The sequence below is a fragment of the Aedes albopictus genome, chromosome 1 (assembly GCF_035046485.1).
Source record: "Aedes albopictus strain Foshan chromosome 1, AalbF5, whole genome shotgun sequence".
Classification (NCBI taxonomy): domain Eukaryota; kingdom Metazoa; phylum Arthropoda; class Insecta; order Diptera; family Culicidae; genus Aedes; species Aedes albopictus.
This window is the reverse complement of record NC_085136.1, coordinates 25,973,983-25,995,966: the sequence shown is the minus strand read 5'-3', so window position 1 is coordinate 25,995,966 and position 21,984 is coordinate 25,973,983. Positions and strand designations below refer to the sequence as shown.

General features: G+C 43.7%; 1 protein-coding gene across 2 annotated transcripts; it reads right to left on the bottom strand.

The window, feature by feature from the left end:
• Positions 1 to 284: 284 nt before the first annotated feature.
• Positions 285 to 21,050, bottom strand: LOC109428405 (cell cycle control protein 50A). Of its 2 annotated transcripts, XR_003892860.2 has the most exons (7): positions 20,845 to 21,050; positions 20,262 to 20,395; positions 19,658 to 20,197; positions 2,655 to 2,790; positions 2,414 to 2,579; positions 2,214 to 2,348; positions 285 to 486 (listed from the first exon to the last, which is right to left on the bottom strand). XR_003892860.2 is itself a non-coding variant. In XM_019704131.3 (6 exons), the coding sequence occupies exons 1-6, from the start codon at positions 20,894 to 20,896 to the stop codon at positions 2,303 to 2,305; spliced, it is 1,074 nt and encodes a 357-aa protein (XP_019559676.1). In that variant the 5' UTR covers positions 20,897 to 21,050; the 3' UTR covers positions 285 to 2,302. The 2 variants fall into 2 exon arrangements, 1 of the variants encoding a protein (XP_019559676.1); XM_019704131.3 differs by having other exon boundaries at positions 285 to 2,348.
• Between the last annotated feature and the right edge of the window lie 934 nt (positions 21,051 to 21,984).

Below are 21,984 nucleotides of genomic sequence, written 5' to 3'. Positions count from 1 at the left end.
CGCAAGAATCTGCCAATCTCTCGCACCTTTGAGACTGCTGCTAGCTGCGTTGGACAATTTTTATATTAAATTTGCATGATAATGACACGACGCGAAGCAGCGGAGCGATGTTTTACCGCCCAAGTCTTTGACTTCCGCGTTCTCCACCATCTCCACCAGATGATGCTATCATCGCGAACTGAAAAGAAAACGGGTCTTCGTCGTTGGACCGCTGCTAGCTGGACGTCATCATCGACCAAAGCGAGAGAGAGGGAAATCGATACGCGCGCGCACGCACGCCACTCTATCTACTTAATAGTGATTTTTGACAAATTTATTCGCACAGGGTCGTGAATGTGAAATGCTTATTCCTGTTCTCCTCCGACGGTTTTTAGCTTCTTTTCTCGCATATTTGGCATGATTCTGTCTATACAACAGGACTTTCAGCTCTGCGCGCGCAACGTTCAGTACGATCTGCCCAAGGCCACGTTGATAAGTGTGTCTAGTCTGTATGTGTATGTGTGTGGATTTAGGAAATATGTTTTCAGTAGAGATTATGTTAAAGACTGTTCTTGGGATCATCATATATTACTATCAAGGGCTAAAATTATCTGGGTGACACTACCGGTTGATGAAAAATACACTGAAATAAATTTTGTTGTGGAAACTACCGATTCCATAGTAAAATTACTAACCGTACCTATGATTCTCAACCGACAACAATTTCCAGTTAATTCCACTAAAACACTGTCAACTTAACTAGCAGTGCAGTTAACATAACCAAAAATAATCTTAATTTAACAAATGAGCATTGTATTTTTAACCATACTGTGTTGTAAAATACGAGTCCTGGAAAAATTAACAATGTTTTGTTGTTAAGACGACTATGCTTTTAGTTGAATTTACTACAATACATTGTAATTTCAAGCATATTTCAGTTACCTTAACAGATTTTGTTGTCGGTTGAGAATCATAGGTACGGTTAGTAATTTTACTATGGAATCGGTAGTTTCCACAACAAAATTTATTTCAGTGTAGTTTCCCTAATCTGATTTCAACCGGAACGGTGTCACCCAATGGGTGTGCTTAAAAAGTTTCAACAACGATATATGTATTCTGTAAACTAATGCACTGAGGAAAAAGTAGACTCAAAATCGCAACTTTCAAAAGCCAATAATTTGGAACAACCCTAAACACCTGTCAAATATGACAGGGAATCGAATGGCGATGGCCTTGCCTTGCTCAGCTCACTACAAGTGTCCCACTTTTGCCCTTTTGTGACCTGTATTCATACGAAACTTAACCTTGTAACGGAAAAGATGGACGTGGCCGGTAATAGAAGTTTTCATGCTTTTTCTACTCTAACCTCGAATCTGCACTCCAGTTGATCTACATTTTGGCCAGTTCAAACTGCCCTAACACTTCTCGTAGTTTGGAGAACACAATACCACTACAGATTTATTTTTTGTCAGTTTTTCTACACAATACTGTGGGGTGTGAATATAGTTTACTGTTATTCCCCTTGCGAGTCCGTCCCCTAGCAAGCATCAGTGACAGCCAGCACCATGATGACGTTGTCATTGTGAAGCTATCTCATTGAGGAGAGGAGCATTGACGGAGCAAGCCTTCACCGTGTGGTTCCGGATTATACCAAGTGAATCTACTGAAGTTTGCTAAGATGGCGGGGAACGTATTGATCCAATGAGTTACGCAATATTCAAAGTCCTTCCAAAGCAACGGATTTCGAAAATTTCGATTTCGGGTCCGTTTTTTCTCGCTGTGCAATGTATTTTCGTATAAGTGTACGTGCTAAGTCGACTGTGCAGGTGTTTCCTCTACTCTCTGCTATCCCACAAAGATTCACATCTACCAGGTGTGAGCCAACGTCACTGCTTTTTCGATAATCTATTCCAAAATCTGCAACATTGATGATTATTTTTTAGCGCCATATATCTTCTATACTATTCCGGCTGGAGCCGGTTCTCGGTGAACAGCTATTTCGGCCTTTACCATTCTCATTCAAATTTTAAAAGCATATATTTTTAACAAAGAACGAACAAGAATACTGCATCCAATCGAATGTCGTTGCCATAATAAACTTTCGATAAATAAGCACCTTTAGGTATATAAGTTAAAAATAAAATCTTCTACACGGAAAAATACCTTCATCACATTATTGCCGCTCATCATTTTCTAGCCCAACTTAACCTAGGAACAAACGAAAACTCTCTTACCAAGAATGTAGGAAACGGATACTCTAAAGTAGTAGAAAACGATACAAACAGCGGAAATGCTCAATTTAGCTGTTCAACGACAGTAACTCCTAGGTGTACGGCGTACGCTGGCTAACGCTGTTGATACCGGAGGTACTGAAAGATAAAAAAACACCATTACTATCGAATCACACACCTTTCCCATCATCAACAGCTCTTACTTTTTGCTACACTTGATATGAATCACCAGCAGGACAATTCCCAACAGAAGGCACACGCTGCCCACGATGATGTAGGCAAATCCCAGGAAGGGATTCTTCCCGCCCAGCAGCGAAGTCGTCGACAGAATGATCTTCTTGGTTCCGTCGAACTCGCTGACGGAGTAGGCTGAAATGCGTGATCATCAAAATGAGTTATCATTCAATCAAGCTTCCAAGAGCGACAAATGTTCCTCCCACTTACAGTAGTTGATTTTTAGCGTGTAGTTGCCCTTGCCGAGCCCGTTCTCGAAGTACTTTTTGTTGTGGTCGATGCGGCGATGCAGCTTGCGGAAGCTGGGCAGAGCGGCCGTACGCATCCAAACGATGAGGTCCTCGTTCTGCAAGAAGAAAATGTGGAGTGGAATCATTATTGAGCTTGAAGTTAGCCCTGAAAGTCCTGAACTCCAGGACATTTTGAATACCTTACAATGTTGTATAACCTCAGAAAAAAAAAACCTCGTAACGTTTCGGAGTACCATAGATAACAATGACCGATAACCGCTAACGTAGATTCAATGGCCATTGTGGTAGATTTTGTAGATCTTGAAAGTCCTGAACTCCAGGACATTTTGCAAACCTGGAAATGTCCTGAAACCGTAAACAGTACTTCTCGCTCAATTGCAAAGCAACTTGGAACATAACGGCCAAAAGCCGCAAAGTTATATTGCATTGGAGCAGCGGTAGATCCTGTTGACCATGTAAGTCTTAACTCCAGAATAGTTTGGATACCCTAGAACAAACCGAAAACAGCTGCCCGCTTATGTCTTGAGTCTCAAAGAGTATTCTGCATAATTCTCTCTTCTTGGCGTAACGTCCACATTGGGACAAAGCCTGCTTCTCAGCTTAGTGTTCTATGAGCACTTCCACAGTTATTAACTGAGAGCTTCCTCTGCCAATGACCATTTTGCATGCGTATATCGTGTGGCAGGCACGAAGATACTCTATGCCCAAGGAAGTCAAGGAAATTTCCTTTACGAAAAGATCCTGGACCGACCGGGAATCGAACCCGTCACGCTCAGCATGGTCATGCTGAATACCCGTGCGTTTACCGCCTCGGCTATATGGGCCCCATTATTCTGCATAATTGTCCCACGGATTTATTGCATTGATTACATTCAGGCGCTTACAGAGCATATGACTTAAATTCCATAAGGTATTGGAGGCCTTGAGGTGATGTAGGTTTATTGGACGTGATCACCAAAGTAAATCAGACATCAAGCATCTCCGTAACCTTTTTTTCAATGACGAAAACATGAATGTCAACAATTTCACGGAACATTTCCGAAAAATATGGAAGAAAGCCACCTATTCAACACCCCACCAAGAGGGAGGAGGGTGTAGGGGGATGTCCATCAATACATCTTATAGTACAACTTTTTCCATTGATGCATACAAAATTTCAGCTTAAAAGCTTGAAAAAACATTGAAATCTCGATTTTTGATAAACTTTAGACCATCTTGACTTTTTAAGGGTTAAGATCCCAGTATACAGGATCAAACATTTGTGTAAGAAGCCTGCTTCTTAGCTTCCAGCACTTTCAGAGTTATCTGAGCCGAGAGCTTCCTCTGCCAATGACCATTTTGCTCCTGTCTATCGTGTAACAGGCTCTATGCCCAAGAAAGTCTAGGAAATTTCCTTTACGAAAAGTTCCTGGATCGTCCGAGAATCGAACCCAGCTTTTATGAGAGATAAGTTTCAGAAGGGTTTTGGGCGATGTTTTAGAGAAGTTTCGAAGACGTATCAATGCATATCAGGAGAGTTCTGGAAGGGTTTCCGGAGGATTCAGGAGATTTAAGGGGGATTTCAAGGAGGTTTCAGGGGATTGAAAACGGGGGTTCAAGTCGCTAGTTGTTGAACCGTTCTCTGGTGGTCAAAATTGTTAAATTATCTGTTAAAAATTTGCCATATTTTCAACTTTCATGAAAGAAAAGTTTCAGAAGGATTTCGGAGGGGGCTTCCAAGGGGGTTGAGCGATGATTCAGAAGAGTTTCAAGGCGTATCAAGGCATTTCAGAAGGGTTTCGGAAGGGCTTCTCGGAGGATTCAGGAGATTTAAGGGGGATTTCAAGAAAGTTTCAGGTGATTGAAAACGGGGGTTCAAATCGTTTCAGGAGGTATCAGAGGGTTTGGAAGTGGTTTGTTGAGGCTTCAGGATGCTTTCAAGGTGGTTTCAGGGAAGTTTCAAGACAGACGAGCTTGGTGGTCTAGCGGCAACCGATTCTGATTCGTATGCAGAAGGTCCTGGGTTCAATCCCTGGCTCGTCCCTTTCATCCTACTTTGTATCTTTCTATCTACTTTCTCTCTTCTATACATATACATCTCATGTATAAACGTATGTTCATAGCCATCGCTAGAACCAGAAACGGGTTGAAAAATCCGTTTCCCTTCTTTCCAATTTTCACAGCACAGTGTAAATCTATCATATGAATAACGCCTACAAGTTATGCAACCGAACGAACTGTGCCGCTTTCTAGTATCCTAGTGTTCCCACAATCCATCACTTTACGCCTGGCACCACGTACCAATGCGTGAACCCTTTGCCAAAAATATACATTTCCCAACAACACTCCGACATCCGCATGAACTTGTGCAGATGCAGTGAACTCTCAGTGAAACTCAGAAACCAATTCCAAATCCTGAACCACCCAGAACGCCTTCAGCTGCCTTGAAATCCCCCTAGAAATCCATTGAAACTCACTTGAAGGTTCCCTAAAATTCCCTTAAACCTCCTGAAACGCTTTGAAATCCTTCTGAAACATTGCGGAAACCTTGAACGCATCATAAAACACCCGGAAACCACTTTCAAATCCGTTACAATCCTCTGATACCACCATGATACTCTGAAATCCGTAAAACGTATTAAAATGACTTGAAACTTCGTCTCAAATCCCCTGAAGCTCCCCGTCTGAAATCCCCCGAATATCTTTCCAAAGCCCTCCTGACACCCCAACTAACATTTTCAGCGCTATAAGCTTCAGTCATTTGCTTTCTGTAGTGTAACCATCGAGTAAAAGCAGTCAACGCTGAATAAAAGGAAAGCTAGTCAAATATAAATCATAAGCTAGTACACGACTGCAAAACAAGCACCATACAGCTACCAAACTCGGTTTTCAGAAATCCATTACTTTTCACTGGGGCTGCCTTTACTCCACCCTATTCCAACTCCGGGAGATTTCCCGGAAGATGTGAAAACTTGAACACATCGAATAGGAGTCCCCACTAACAAAACAGCTGCTACTATACAGTACAATTTATTATACTGACAAATCCCCAAACCAGCAGCGCTTTAAAGGCCGTTATGCGATTTCATTACGGCTAGAAGTTGTAATAAAGAAACTGTTGGTTTACCAACACGGCTTGTCGGATATAAAAATTATTATCACAACAAACTTTAAGCGGGATATATAGCTACTACACAAATTCTTTACAGCTATCCATGTATGTGCTGTGAAATTATTTGGGTTGCTTTTATTGCACTTTAATTCAATGCCGGAAGATTTGCCGGAAGATGTGCAAATCGAGTAAGAGTCCCAGCCACTACAACAGCTGCTTTTATACAGTACGTTTTGTAATGTTGCCAAAACACAAAACAACAGCGCTTCGTAGCCGTTTAAACAACACTCTTTCAGCTAGAAGCTGTGAAGAAGAATCTGTTGGCGCAACCACACAGCTTGTTCAATGTAAACATTATTGCGTTTGACGTTTCACAAGCTTTTACAGCAAGATGAAGTTGGGTAAGGTTTCTTGTGGCACAATTATGAAGCCTTGTCTGGAGTAAAACAAAACGGGCTATTTTCTATGTTATTTATATATAGCAATGTGGCAGCGAGGATATCATCGGGACCATAGTGGATACGGAGATCGGGAGTTCGATTCCAAGTAGCGGCAATTAGTACTTTAATTATTCAATTTTAAAAATGATAATTCCAGTTCCACATGTATTGCATCACGGTATCCATAACCTAATTATATTTAATCGTTTAATTTGGGGATGCCGTAAAACTATTATTCAACAACTGCGAAAAGGCTGAAAAAGCGCCTTCTCAAGATGTTATTCAGTTAGTGGTTACATAGGAGCCGAGAAAAGAGCTATGACCAGGTGGCATAAAAGCTGATCGCACAGCATGTACAAGCTGATTAAGTTCGCCAGATTCATTGGTATAGGGCTTGCATAGAAGCTTCCGTCCATATGTACAAAACAGTAACTCAGCATCAAGCCGTATTAAGGACGCTTTGTTGACGTTTACATTCGCAATAAATGTTAGTTGGGACGCCCTGAGTTCCATAGGGTTTTAAAGGGCTTTTTGATTATAAGGGATTACTGAGCGTTTCTATGTTCCGAGTTCTACGAGAGTTTCAAGAGGTTTTAAGAGGAATATCAAGGCGTTTCAAGTCGTTCACATGGTATTTAAGACGTTTTAAAGGGTTAAAGGGTGTTAGGTTCATGAGTGCAAACTTTTTAAAGGGTGATAGAGGACCATAAATGGTGAAAAAAATTGTTCTACGCATATGGTCAAATCTCAACCGTTACGTTGTTATTGAACTCCCCATGTTTTTGACTGTTATTGCCTTAACTGGCTATAACTTTAAAATGGTCAAACTTATCACTGTTTTTTTTACCCTTATTCGCAAGATTATTGAATTTTCTATCAAATGGCCTCTTTCAACCGATTGGTTAAGTTAAATAACTAAGTTTTCTAGAGCAAAAAAGCTAAAAATAGCGTGTTTTAATTTGTTTTTGTCGATTATCTTTGAAAAATGCGTAATAAATTAAAATTCTTTCTTTGGCAAAGTTGTGGCCCCTGTTCCGCTCTACAATTCGTTTTTTGATGCCAAACTTCTTACTCTTATCATTTTCTTGCAATTTTGATTTAAATGTGCGGCACAGTGCGCAAAAAAGTGCTTACCATGACGATTGCAAATTTATGATTTGAAATGCGACGTTTAAATCGAAATTGTAAGAAAACGATAAGAGATAGAAGTTTGACGTCAAAGAACGAATTGTAGAGTGGAACAGGGGCCACAACTTTGCCAAAGAAAGAATTTTAATTTATTACGCATTTTTCAAAGATAATTGACAAAAACAAATTAAAACACACAATTTTAAGGCTATTTGCTCTAGAAAACTTAGTTATTTAACTTAACCAATCGGTTGAAAGATGCCATTTGATAGAAAATTCAATAATCTTTCGAATAAGGGTTCATTCATTTATTTAGTTAACATCAAATTCATGATAATACTGAATCAACAATTTGCCGCCATAATACTCGATTTGCAGCTGCAGCTCTCCAACGTCGGTCACGCCCAACACTCGCCAGATCACGCTCCACCTGGTCCGCCCATCGTGCTCTCTGCGCTCCACGCCTTCTTGTACCAACCGGTTGGTTAGCAAACACCAACTTTGCAGGGTTGTTGTCCGGCATTCTTGCAACATGCCCTGCCCACCGTATCCTTCCGGCTTTGGCTACCTTCTGGATGCTGGGTTCGCCATAAAGTGCAGCGAGCTCGTGGTTCATCCTTCTCCGCCACACACCGTTCTCCTGCACACCGCCGAAGATCGTCCTTAGCACCCGTCGCTCGAAAACTCCGAGTGCTTGCAGGTCCTCCTCGAGCATCGTCCACGTCTCGTGCCCGTAGAGGATCACCGGTCTTATTAACGTCTTGTACATGGTACATTTGGTGCGGGGGTGAATCTTTTTTGACCGCAGTTTCTTCTGGAGCCCATAGTAGGCACGACTTCCACTGATGATGCGCCTTCGTATTTCACGGCTCACGTTATTGTCAGCCGTTAGCAAGGAACCGAGGTAGACGAATTCTTCTACCACCTCGAAAGTGTCCCCGTCTATCGTAACATTGCTGCCAAGGCTTGTCCTGTCTCGCTCAGTCCCACCTACCAGCATGTACTTTGTCTTAGCCGCATTCACCACCAGTCCGACCTTTGCTGCTTCACGTTTCAGGCGGGTGTACTGTTCTGCCACCGTTCCAAATGTCCTAGCAATAATATCCATGTCATCCGCAAAACATACAAATTGGCTGGATTTCGTGAAGATCGTACCCCGGCTGTTGAGCCCGGCTCGTCGCATAACACCTTCCAGGGCGATGTTGAATAGTAGGCAGGAAAGTCCATCACCTTGTCGTAGTCCCCGTCGAGATTCAAATGAACTGGATAGTTCACCCGAAATCCTTACGCTGTTCTGCACACCGTCCATCGTTGCTCTTATCAGTCTTGTCAGCTTCCCGGGAAAGCTGTTCTCGTCCATAATTTTCCATAGCTCTGTGCGGTCGATACTGTCGTATGCCGCTTTGAAGTCGATGAACAGGTGATGCGTTGGGACCTGGTATTCACGGCATTTCTGGAGGATTTGCCGTACGGTGAAGATCTGGTCCGTTGTCGACCGGCCGTCGATGAAACCGGCTTGGTAACTTCCCACGAACTCATTTACTTTAGGTGAAAGACGACGGAAGATGATCTGGGATAGCACTTTGTAGGCGGCATTCAAAATGGTGATCGCTCGAAAGTTCTCACACATTAAGGGCGGACGGGACGGTCGGGTAAATATCCGCCATTGCTCTGTTGCTACTAAGATGGTAATCTCAGATTCTACTTCATATTTTGCAACAAAAACCTATCATTGTGTATGCTCACTTGCACTGCACATGCTGATTGTTTTTCATCATCTTCAGTGCAATAGAACTCGAGATTACCATCTTCAAAATCGCGAGGCAAATTGTTAGAAAGAGAGGCAAGATAGGAAAAATAACACGGCGTCCCGTTTCACCTTAACTTGTCGCCTTTCTTGTGGATGGGACAGATTATCCCTTCCTTCCACTCCTCCGGTAGCTGTTCGGTTTCCCAGATCTTGACAACTAACTGGTGCAGACAGGTGGCCAACTTTTCCGGGCCCATCTTGATGAGTTCCGCTGCGATACCGTCCTTACCAGCCGCTTTGTTGTTTTTGAGCTGGTGGATGGCATCCTTAACTTCCCTCAGCGTGGGAGTTGGTTCGTTCCCGTCCTCTGTTGCACCAACATAGTCATTTCCTCCGCTGCCTTGGTCCTCCGTGCCTACATTCTCTTCGCCATTCGGGTGCTCGTCGAAGTGCTGCTTCCACTTTTCGATCACCTCACGTTTGTCCGTCAGGAGGCTCCCGTCCTTATCCCTGCAGATTTCGGCTTGCGGCACGTAGCCTTTGCGGGATGCGTTGAGCTTCTGGTAGAACTTGCGTGTTTCCTGTGAACGGCACAGCAGTTCCATTTCCTCGCACTCCGCTTCTTCCAGGCGGCGCTTTTTCTCCCGCTTCCGCTTCTGTCTGTATCGCTCCACATTCTGTCGGGTTCCATGCTGCAGCATTACCGCCCGCGCTGCATCCTTCTCCTCCAGAACCGCTCTGCACTCCTCGTCGAACCAATCGTTTCGTCGACTCCGTTCTACGTACCCGATAGTGCTCTCGGCTGCGTTGTTGATGGCTGCTTTGATTGTACTGCAGCAGTCCTCTAGAGGGGCCACATCGAGCACACCCTCGTCCGGCAACGCTGCCTCGAGATTCTGCGCGTATGCGGTGGCGACATTCGGTTGCTTCAGTCGCTCTAGATCGTACCGGGGCGGCCGCCGGTAATGTACGTCGTTAATAACGGAGAGTTTTGGGCGCAGTTTAACCATCACCAGGTAGTGATCGGAGTCGATATTAGCGCCACGATAGGTCCTGACGTCGATAATGTCGGAGAAGTGCCGTCCATCAATCAGAACGTGGTCGATTTGCGATTCCGTTTGTTGTGGTGATCTCCAGGTGTAACGATACGGGAGGCTGTGCTGGAAGAAGGTGCTACGAATGGCCATGTTCTTGGAGGCGGCGAAATCGATGAGGCGTAGGCCATTTTCGTTCGTCAGCTGGTGGGCGCTGAACTTTCCAATCGTCGGTCTGAATTCCTCCTCCTGGCCTACCTGAGCGTTTAGATCCCCTATGATGATCTTGACGTCGTGGTTTGGGCAGCGGTCGTACTCGCGTTCGAGCTGCGCGTAAAATGCGTCTTTGTCATCATCAGTGCTTCCGGAGTGAGGGCTGTGCACGTTTATTATGCTAATGTTGAAGAATCGGCCCTTGATCCTCAACCTGCACATTCTTTCGTCGATCGGCCACCAACCGATCACGCGCCTCTGCATGTCGCCCATCACTATAAAAGCTGTTCCCAGCTCACGTGTGTTGCCGCAACTCTGGTAGATGGTATGATTACCTCTAAACGTTCGCACCATAGATCCTGTCCAACACACCTCCTGCAGCGCTACGATTCCGAACCCGCGGTCCTTCAGTATATCGGCGAGTATGCGGGTGCTCCCGATGAAGTTGAGAGATCTGCAGTTCCACGTACCGAGCTTCCAATCGCAAGTCCCTTTTCGTCGCTGTGGTCGTCGCCATTGATATCGGTTCGCATTCTTCTCTTGTTGATTTTCCGGTGCTAGTCTTTTTTACGGCTGGCTCGCAGGGCCTGACACCAATCCACTAACCCAGGGAGCTGGGCTTACCTTCCCGGAAGCTACGGGTTCTGCATTGGCATTTCCTCCAACTACAGTGCTAAATAGCTACCCGAATAAAAAATACAGTAGAAAAACCGAACGTTATATTGTAACAGTACTATTTAGAACCATATTTTTACAATAGACACCACTGTAAAAATAAAAATACAAAAACAATAAGATGTAATGTAGGATACCATACCGTGAATTGTAAATAAGATTTTTACAATATACTATACGGGTTGTTAAGTATCGTAACAATATAAAAAAATATTTTTCTCCATATATATTTTTTTGCAAAACCATACATTTTATTGTTAATGAATTGTTCAAAATACTGATACGTGGGTTTAAATATACCGTACATTGTATGGTACATGAATAGTTTCAAACAATAAAATGTACCGTAAATAAATTGTTTTTAATTGTAATTTCACTACTGGTTATACATTTAATCAAATGGTTTTGGAATGGTTCTTTTTTGTTGTGTTGTATTGTTTTACATTACATAAACCATATATTGTTATATTATCTTGCCATTTTCCTCCTGTTAATGGCATCTTAGGCTTATTAGATTTATTAGAATGCGCTTTGGGAATTCCCAGAGCATTTTGGATAACCCTTCATATATAGGATCGCTCACGTCTAAGTCTGAGTAGTCTCTGATTGCATTAACAGTTGAAGCTTAGGCTCCCATTCCCCACCAGCCAGATAACCGGGTTTCGCAAACTAAGCATTATTTGTGGCAACACTTTGAGCGGCATGATGGAACTATGCCGAGCGCGCTAAGTGTTATTAGACCACTAATGTAGTTGCATGAAGTGGGTGACGAGGTACATAAGTATCATTACAGCGTGCTTAACCGTTATTGCAATATTGAGGCACCAGTTTGACTAAAGTTTGAAATACTTAACAACTCATGAGATAACTGTCAAGTTCGATTCAAATATAAGTTAGGTTAAAAAGCGAACCCGCAGACGAACCTATATTAAAAGTCATTTCAGTGTTCAGTCCAGTCCATATGTTAAAGATGGCTCTACGTCAAAGATAAAGTTTGTCAACCGCATTTGATTCCCCAAGTAACCACTAAGCACTAGTGTAAGCGGTCTAAAGGTCATACAGCAGCTTTTTCGTGTCAATAGGCTCAGTAGGAAATTTTCAAATGCTCTCAGGCATTATAAATAGTAAGCACTGAAATGAGCCGTATATTAGTATATGACGCTATGCTATAGTGCTTGTAAACCCAGTGTCTATCAGCCGAATAAGAAGCCTGACAGTGCTGTTAAAAGGCTTGGCGTGCATGACGTTTACATCAATCAAAGCTGATTTCAAGCAAAACAAAACTGAACCGAAGCAAAACAATAAAATCTCCTCGGAAATTTCGTACGATCGATGGCGGTGGAAGCTTGTCGTCGGACACTTCAAGCATTAAATGGAAACAGAAAATGTATAGCTGCTTCCTCGATTATGATATAAATGCATCGGATGTCTCGTCGGATGTTTACCTGTGGAGTTTCAATCGTTTTTCCTACAGACGAACACCAAAACTAATCGATGGGCCCCATTTTTATTCCTCTAGTCACGGAACCTCTTCAACCTCCCAAACTTCCCTATAGCTGCATCTCCTGCAGATCTCTCCACCCTCCATAAAACCATTTTATACATTTCCAATGCGGCCACATTGTGCCCGATTTCAGATCCGAACATCGGATCATCCGGAACATTCGGATCAAAACATCAATGCTGTCCCAACTTGTTGCCTTCTTTTCCTTAAATACGGTGCTGAGCAAACCGATCTCTTGGTGCATCGATGGAGCAGATGAGAAACGTGACGACATCCACTTAAGACTAACAACCCCGAGGACATCAGATCGAATCTGGATCAGGCCGTAAAAATCGAAGAAAAGTAGACTTCGATGGAAAACATTCGGAGAAAAAAATAAAGAAAGTAAATAACTTTTTTTTTCTTTTTTCTTGACCCATTTTTGACAACTCTTTCACCAGAGACTCGGTACGCAGATTGAAGCTGGCCGTATATCAGCCGAATATTTCGCCAAAATTGGCTTTTAAGCAGATCTATTATAGGATGTAGTTCTAATGAGCTCTGTTAACATTGCTCTTCATGTGGATATAGAACCAACTTGGTTCCAATTTTTACGGCTTAGTGGTTACTTGGGTCGATTGTGGTCGAAGGCAAGTTCACATGAGAGAAGAGGCTCGAGAGATCTCTTGGACCCCTGCTTGGACCTGCAGTTCTTAGGACATCTGGTTTACCACTGATTTAAACATGTTATTGGCATTAACCCTTTGGAGCCGGAGGGGTCATATATGACCCCGGCGATGAAACCGTGCATAACAAACGTGTTCGACACCAGCGAGGTTGCGTCAACAGCGGCGAAAAAAATCGATTCCAAAAGGTTAAATTGATGTTTCAACTTATTCACTTTTTTCTTTCCTTTCCTTTGCATCAAAAAAGTCACAAACATCAACAAAACAAAGCACGGAAAAAATCTTAAACTGAATAAATCTGGTGTTCGATTTGAATAGGTCGAATCTGCATAGGAATCACAGCAAACATACGATCTATTCAAATCGAACAACAGAAATAATTAAAAATTCACGGAAAAATAATGTTTCGGAAAAGTGAATGGTTCAAACGTAAGAAAAACAGTATAATATATTGTTACATTAAAAGCCAATGTAAATCTATAGTATAGCGAACCATTTCATTACAATACACTTTATTGTAGCTGGTACACTGTATGGTGCAGGAATGGTTTTCACCATACACCCTATGGTTAATTTTTATCCGGGTAGGCTCGAGCGCCAGTCTTCGCCGGGGGTGGTGTTCGAATAAGGGTAAAAAACAGCGATAAGTTTGACCATTTTAAAGTTATAGCCAGTTAAGGCAATAAGAGTCAAAAAAACATGGGGATTTCAATAACTACGTAACGGTTAAGATTTGACTATATGCGTAGAACAATTGTTTTCACCATTTATGGTCCTCTATCGCCCTTTAAAAAATTTGCACTCAGGAACCTAACACCCTGTATATATAGTTATGATATGAAAGTCATTCACCATCGAGCTACATTGTCACTGCAGTTGTCTCATTCAGGCAATAATCAACTTTTTCTTGCATACATTACATACATGAGGAAATGAACCCAAATCTGGAACTTTTATTAATACCCTAGGCCTAGGCCCTGAATAAAAACAAACAATTCTGATACTTCAGCCCGACTCAACTTAATGTCTCCCATCTGACAATCAACCACTGCGTTGAAAAATCCTGAAGCGACTCTTCTTCTGGCAATTTACCAGCAAGACTATCGACTCGATGTAAAGTCCGCCGCGTTTTTCCACTTTGTTACATGATCAGTAGGACCATGCTCGTGTGTTATGTCCGAAGCAAAGACATAGCAGAAGGTTGTTTACGAAGGTTTCAGGATGCTTACAAAGAGAGTGGTTTCAGGGAACTTCCGAAAGTGTTTCAAGGGGTTTTCAGAGTGGTATCAAGACATTTCAATGCGTTTTGGCAGCCGTTCTAAATGATATCACGAATAGTTTTAAGCGGTTTGAAGGTAAAATAATGCTTTTCGGAGCTTTGGAGAAGTTTCTGGGGTTTCATCTGATTTTAGTGTGGGCTCTCAAGAAAGCATCAGGAAGTTTCAAAAGTGTTTCAGTACGTTTCAGAGGAAAATTGTGGATAATACAACTACATCACCAGAAACGATGTAGATCCGATGACCTGATTCACCGGAGTTCTTGGATATCCTTAAAAAATTCAATAAAATCCCCGTGCTTCTATAACCCAGGACCTCCAGCTAGCTAGCAGCTAGATCTTAAAATCGTCACAATTGGCAATCTATTGACGTCAGCACCAAACTGCGCCACGACATCGAATCGGGTAATGGCATCAGCGTATGCCGTAATTGTCGAATCTGCATTTTGCTTATAGGGTAAGCCACAAGCCAATGCCTTCCAGATACCTGCTTGGCAGCGTTCCAGTGCTTTTCTCCGGGGGTTTTCATTGAACCAACATAAAACTTTAACGCCATGATGGTGTTCAGCAAACACCAGGACGTCATCGTGGCCGAAATTCATCGTAGAAACATATTGAGTCTCAAAGTCATACAGCAAAAGAATGAGGGCCCATCGCTGCAGTCTATTAGCAGTGTAAACTGGGATGCCCTTTTTTGATTAAAAAATCTTGAGGAGGGGTTGGTGGTCAGTTTGCAAAATGAAGCATTTCCGTATAGCATCTTGTGAAATTTCGTGACCGCAAAAATCAGCGCCAGAGCCTCCTTCCCCACTTGGCCGTAGTTGGTTTCTGATGGCGTCAATGAACGAGACGCATGTGCGATGGCCTTGACCTTTCCTATTGGGAAACGATATCTTATAACGACTCCCAATTCGTATTTGGAAGCGCAGTCGGCAACAATGATCTCCTTGGAAGGGTCAAAATGGATTAGCAGCAGGTCCGATTGAAGAATGGTTTTGAACCGGTCGAAAGATTGTTGACATTCTTCCGACAAAATCCATTGAGCATCCTTCTTGAGCAGGTTGTCCATGGGCGATCTGAGCTCCTTCATTTCATTTGCTTGACCCGAGTGACTGGATCTCCGGAAAAACGGCACTTCCAGATTTTCAGGTGAAACCATACTCACGTATTCGTTCCAGAAATACTTGAAGTGACCTGTCGCGTTCTTTCTTGGTTCGGCCAGCAAGACGGTTGTACTGGAAAAGTCCTTGAACTTTCTTCGACCTCAACTTGCAGGTAGGCGTCTGACAAATCCAGATGGTTGAAGTAACGGCAACCAGCTAACTCTGCGAAAATATCGTCTGGATGGGGCAGCGGATGACAGTCGGACTGCAACGTTTCATTCAGGCCGACGGAATAGTCTCCACAAATGCGAACCGAGATGTTGTCTGCTTTCCGTACGACGACTATTGGTGCTGCCCAGTCAGAAAATTGAACAGGAGAAATTATGCCGTTGTCTTCGAGACGCTTGAGCTCCGCTTCTACTTTCGGTACTGCGGCGTAGGCTACAGGACGCTTCGGACAGTGCTTCTGGCTTGACGTAAAGCTTCACCTGCGCCTTGGTGCATCGGCCGAGGGTGCTTTGGAAAACTTCAGGAAAATGTCGCTTGAGCTGCTCCACGGAATTTCCTGGCCGTTGGGTGACTGCATTTACAAGATTGTTGATCGGAATGGACCAGAGGTCGAACAGGTCCATTGTTATCAGCAACAAAAAATCTTCCTCTCTTGGTAGCGTCTCCGATCGTGATGTCCGTACAGATTTCCGTGAGAAGTTTGAGATTATCACCGGATGCTGATACCGCTAGCTCTTCAGTGGCGAAAGCTGTTGGCCTTTCGATGTTGTTCCATGTCTGCTCCGAGATGATGGTAATGTCAGATGCGGAATCGTGTTGGAGCTGAATCTTGACCCCGTTGAGATGAACTGGAACGAATTTGCGCTTGCTGCTGATGTTACGTACCATGTGGATGCTCCTGGACTTCAATTGTTCCTTCGGTTTTGGATTCGTGGGCTTCTTCGAGGTGGGAGGCTTGTCGCTGGGACAGTAACCTTCCTTGTGACCTTGACGTTCGCACTTCCCACAAGTGTGATCGATGAAAGGGCAATCACGAATTTCCAGCAAAAGGTTTTGGGAATCCTCTTCACAGGCTTTTTTAGGTTTCGAACGATGGCGTTGACACATCGGGTATCCTTGCTTTCCACCATCTGCGTATCCTGTTTAAGATTCACCATCCGATGGCACTCTTCCACTAGATTCTCCAACGTGACTTTGCTTGCCGTTCCTTCTGTTGCGGTCGGTATCTCGTCTGCTTCTATTCATCTGGCACGGATGTCTGCGTCTCTCGGCGATTGGAGTCCACAGATGAATCGCAAAGCCTTGAATTGATCGCTTGAGAGCTTCGAGAGTTGAAATGTTTCACAATGCTTGTTCACCATTGCTGCATACGAAGTGAAATCGTCCGCTTCGCTCTTGAAGTATTGAAGGCAGTGATACCGGGCGTGGAAAACGGATTTCTATCGGCCCAAGAGCTTCTTGAGCTTGAACACCGTCTCGTTCAGCTTGTAGTCACGAAGATGCTTTGGAAGTATACTGTTGACGTATTTTCCGTGCACCGGACCACTTAGCTTGCGAAGAAGTAGCCGGACCTTAGCCGCGTCGTCGAGGCGCCGTCCATCCTCTTTAAAAACGTCTTCATACCTTGTGTACCAGTCGTTGAAGAAGATTGGTCCATCCGGGTCGAAATCGAACTCTTGAATTCTGCTGGCCAGTGACTCAATGATTTTCTCGCTTCCGTCAGTCGTTCCGTTCGTCCGTTGAAGGGCGGAAATTTGTTGCTGCTGGTGGGAAATCAGTTGGGTCAGGTGCAGAATAGCGTTCTTGAGGTCGTCGTTGGACATTTTCAGGCTGACTTGGTTGAAAAGTGCTTGAAAATTATGAGGGTTTTGCGAGGGTTTCTTTCTTCTCGTCGCCAACTGTTATGTTCTGTCTTTATAGTAACCTTCAATCTCAAATCTAGACTTGAATTTCACTGACATTTTATTGTGGATACACGATAGATGTTCGCTCCTGTCAGATGCATTAGGTGGGATTAGGGTTGCCACATGCGTGGGCATAACGCAATCCATATCATCGTGACCATCATTGGCTGTCGTCGGTTTGCTCTCAGCTTCACTTCATCATCGCGCTTCATACTTGCTGCCCCTTGACACGCTGCTGACCTTCATTCGTCAATGAATGTCACATCTCTGGATTCAAATACGGTTCAGGTTTTCATATTGTAGAGTCGGTGTGCCTTGATTTCTTCATCAAAACCGATCAAGATAACTTCTGCCTTTGCATCCCGTTTGCGCCGTCTTTCTTCGCAATACGCGACATCGTTGCTGATTCGAAAATCCTCAGATTGGACTGATCCAGTTTTTGGACCGACCAGGCGTCTTCGGAAGCGTACGAATTTCTGTCTACGGTGAACGGCTGATGCACCAAAACGTTTTTCACAAATTGGCTTCGTGCAACATGCATCGCTGCCATACAAGTCTTCTTGGGTGAATACTTTACAGCTTCTCGAGCTTCTCGAATCCACTGTTTTTGAATTCCTCTCTATTGTCAGTCCTTCAACTTCTTACCTGCCTGTTTTGGCCCGTTTGGCCATAGCGTAGAATTTCGTGAACACTTCAGCTACTTCGTTTTCGGCTTTGGTGCGCAAGATACACACGAAAATCCTGTTAGTTTTGTCTTCGATGAAGGTTGTTCTAGTCACTTCCTCTGATGCAAGCCTATATCGGATCAACCCGGCGAAAAAGAATCTTCGTTGCTCCTCACCTTCCCTTGCTGAACGGCAATCGGAGCTGCAAATCGCGAAGCGTAGATCTTGCAGTTATCAGTTTCCGACATAACGACGAAATCAACACCTAGTGCTAGACTGTTTTTAAGTTGCTTTCAGGGCCCTGATGAGCAGATGTGCCAACGACGTCGTTAATTGACACGCCAGTGTCTTCGAGGATTGCTGATCGCCGTCCCTCTCGATGGATCACTCCTGAATTGATCTATATTGCAACCTTGCTGCGCACAAATAATCGTGTAACCCGGAATCAGCTGTACTTGCTTGACGTGAATCGGTAGTTCTTCCGAACACGCTGAATACAATGCGACGGTTCCTTACGCGAATATCTTCATTATACACCCTTTGTCATAGCGAAAATGTTTCCGGCGCGATTAATGTTGCTTAGACAAAAAAATGGTCACTGTTATGGACATGTATGTTCGAATCACGTTGACTTATGCTGTTTTAGTATCACGCGTTCCTTAGTTGGATCACTAGGGTCAATGGGCTTTAGTTAGAAGATATGAAATACGAACATCAGTCCACTCTGATACGTACTCAAGCTCAGTTGTGTTTTAGTATATTTAGGATCTACACTCATTGATGACTACTGATTCTTGTAATAACATCGTTTTTTTCGGTTATCGCATCTCCGGAGTTCTCCAACGCCATGACCATGGACTTGTATGAATCCGGCAGTCCAGCAAAAATAAGCATTTTCATTTATCCTTCGTTAATACTGAAGCCCACGCCATTCAGTTGATGAGCTGTATCAATCATATTTGTCCGTCACATAGGCTTTCATCGATCCACAGCTACCCAAGTTGGTTATCGGCTTGTGGAGAACTTGGTGGAGAAGTCTCCATTTTCACTTTCTTGAAATACCTTTTTCTGCTTCTGACAGCTGATTGTCTTCGACCAGCTTTGGCAGCGTTGACTGTGGTCAAATTTCAAACTTCACCCGGAGTAGATTCCACGGCATCCCGAAGCTCTTCGACTTTTGTAAGTGCGAAGCGCAAACTTCCCGGTGTGCCAGTTTGCTTTGGATTATAAGTGTTGACAATAGATCAGTTTTCTTTGTTGAATTCTTCAGCGGTTTGTAAATTTTTCGTGACAGTAATTGTTGAGCTAAGGTGTCCTAGACGTTCCTAACTGGCGAACTAGTACTTGAGACACGTTTCATTTGTCAGTTTCATAAGGACAACCGTGTACGACTCGGGACAACTCGAGCTATGTTACACACTCCGACCCATTTTCTAGTACTCCCCTTTTCTGATTTAGTAGGCCCCAAGTAATGTGTAACCAACCCCCCATACAACAACACTCACCTGAAATCCGTTATTTTCGGCATTGTGTGGATCCAAGTTCCACAGGTCTGTCCGCCAGTCTCTCGGTCGCGAAAACCCTTTCAGCGCCTCCTGCAGATCTCCCTCCGGATTGCGGAACTTGATCTTCCGATCCGACGGCCAGGCAATCTCGGTCCTCAGCAGCGGCACCGGGCCGTACTTCTCCGACGACAGCTCGAACGTATCGCTGAACAGTGAATTGGCAATCGCACCGCACGGCGCCACCGGCCGGTTCGGATCGTCATCCACATAGGCAAACGGGGCACAATCGCTCGATGGGGTCATCGAAAGCCGACCCAACAGCTGATCGTCATCCCGTGATTTTACGTACCGCCGGTGGTTCTGGTAGTAGTTGGTCAGCCCGTAGTACATGTAAACCTTGCCGATGAAATCCTTCTCCAGCGTGAAGTTTACCACGCATTCGCAGTCGTCAGCCTCCTTGGCACTGATCACCTCCGAACAGGTGCGATTTAGGGACCCATACTGGACACAGTTGGTGTAATCGTACACGAACTCTGTGATCTGGAGAAGAAAGGAAATTCATTAGAACACAGTAAATCAGTGGACAAAGAATTTAGTTACTCACGGCGTTAGAGAAGTAGAGCAGCGCCACTCCAACCGGAATAAATGCAATGCCAATGACGAAGAAGGCTGGGAGGACGGTTCCAGCAGTTAGGACGGGCTGCCATGCCGGAAGTCGTTGCTGTTTGAAGGCAGAGTCTGTCGAAGATGATAAATTATCAAACAATAGAAAGATGTGTTTGTAGTAAATGGTGGAATACTTTGAACAATACATAGTGGCTTATTCTACTATTTCCGGAGATACGTCTAAGAAAATATCTGCTATCAAAAAAACTAAGAAAATCATCCCAAATACTTAAACTTGGTACCGAGTGGAGTTCAAGGCTATGAGTCATACGAGGTCAAATCGATTACCTAAGCCCAAACTGACGACTTTGCCAACTCGAGTCTACCATCTAGATATCTTATCTGCTACTCCTAAATATTTAAGTATCAACGGTATTGAATTACCACTTTACATCATGCAAATTGCTTAATCAACGGAGTTGCATTCCTGCGAAAAATCAATAAACCACTTCCTTGTTTGCCTCTTTTTATTGCTTCGCAATCAAGGGACAACACACCAGAGCAGAACGCAAGAATCTCACCTGAAGGTCGTTTGGATTTGGGAATGTCCCCACCGTCCACCGTGTCTGGCATCGCGAGCCCTGCTGCTGGAGCACTTCCAGGAGCCTAATCAAGGGGAAATTGGGAATTTTCACGCACTAAACTTTACAATGTTTTTCGTTTTTCACTCTCGCTCGAATTTGCTTTTGTGATGCCCTCAGCTGCTTCGCAGGAAAAAAAGTGACGAAAGTGAGTCAGAAAAATCGATACATTTGACAGCGAATTTGAGCAAAACAAAATCAACAAAATAGAATAAAGGCCTTTTGAATGACGCAGGGCTGAACTGTGGGAACCAAGATGTTTAGGTGTGCCGATGAAGGTAGGAACGTAGGAACTTCTTTCCATCCCTATCAATGCATTGGAATCATGGTAGACAGGATGTCCTGGGCGCTAGTAAATAGCGCCCACTGTTAAATGCGAAAACAACAACAATTTTTTGTTTAACACCCAAAAGGCCAACGTCATTTTTGGCATCCAATTTTCACATTGAAAAATTCATAACTCTGTTGAATTTCAACCAATCGAAATGAAATTTTGTGACAAGATCCAGTTTTTATTCTAGTTTTGATAAAATGGGACAAACAATTCAAAATCCGGATTGTTCCGGAATTATTCCGAATTCCCTTGGGGTACCAACGTTATGCCATTTGGGGTATTTGTATCAAAACTATTTTTCTCTCTACGAAACTACTTTGAAACATTGAGAAAAACTAAAACCTTATCGAAGCTGATTCGATCAGTACATTTTTTGAATATTTGGAGTTCCTCTGGATGTTCCTAGACTCTCTGGAAGGTCCCCGGGGGAACCTGTAGTAGAGGCCACTTGCAATTTCACTCCAAATCATATCATGCGACAGCTCTTTCTTCATGATTTTCCGTGAATAGGCCACTCATGGCTATAAAAAGTTTCATCGACCACTTTGGCCACTTCCGGAACATCCGGGGTGCCCTGGCGGAACCTGTAGTAGAGGACACATACATTTTTACTCCGAAATATACCGTGCGACAGCTCTTTCTTCATGATTTTCCGTAAATAGGACATCCATGGCTATGAAAAGGGTTATCGATCACTTTGGCCACTTCCGGAACCTCCGGGGTGCCCTGGCGGAACCTGTAGTGGA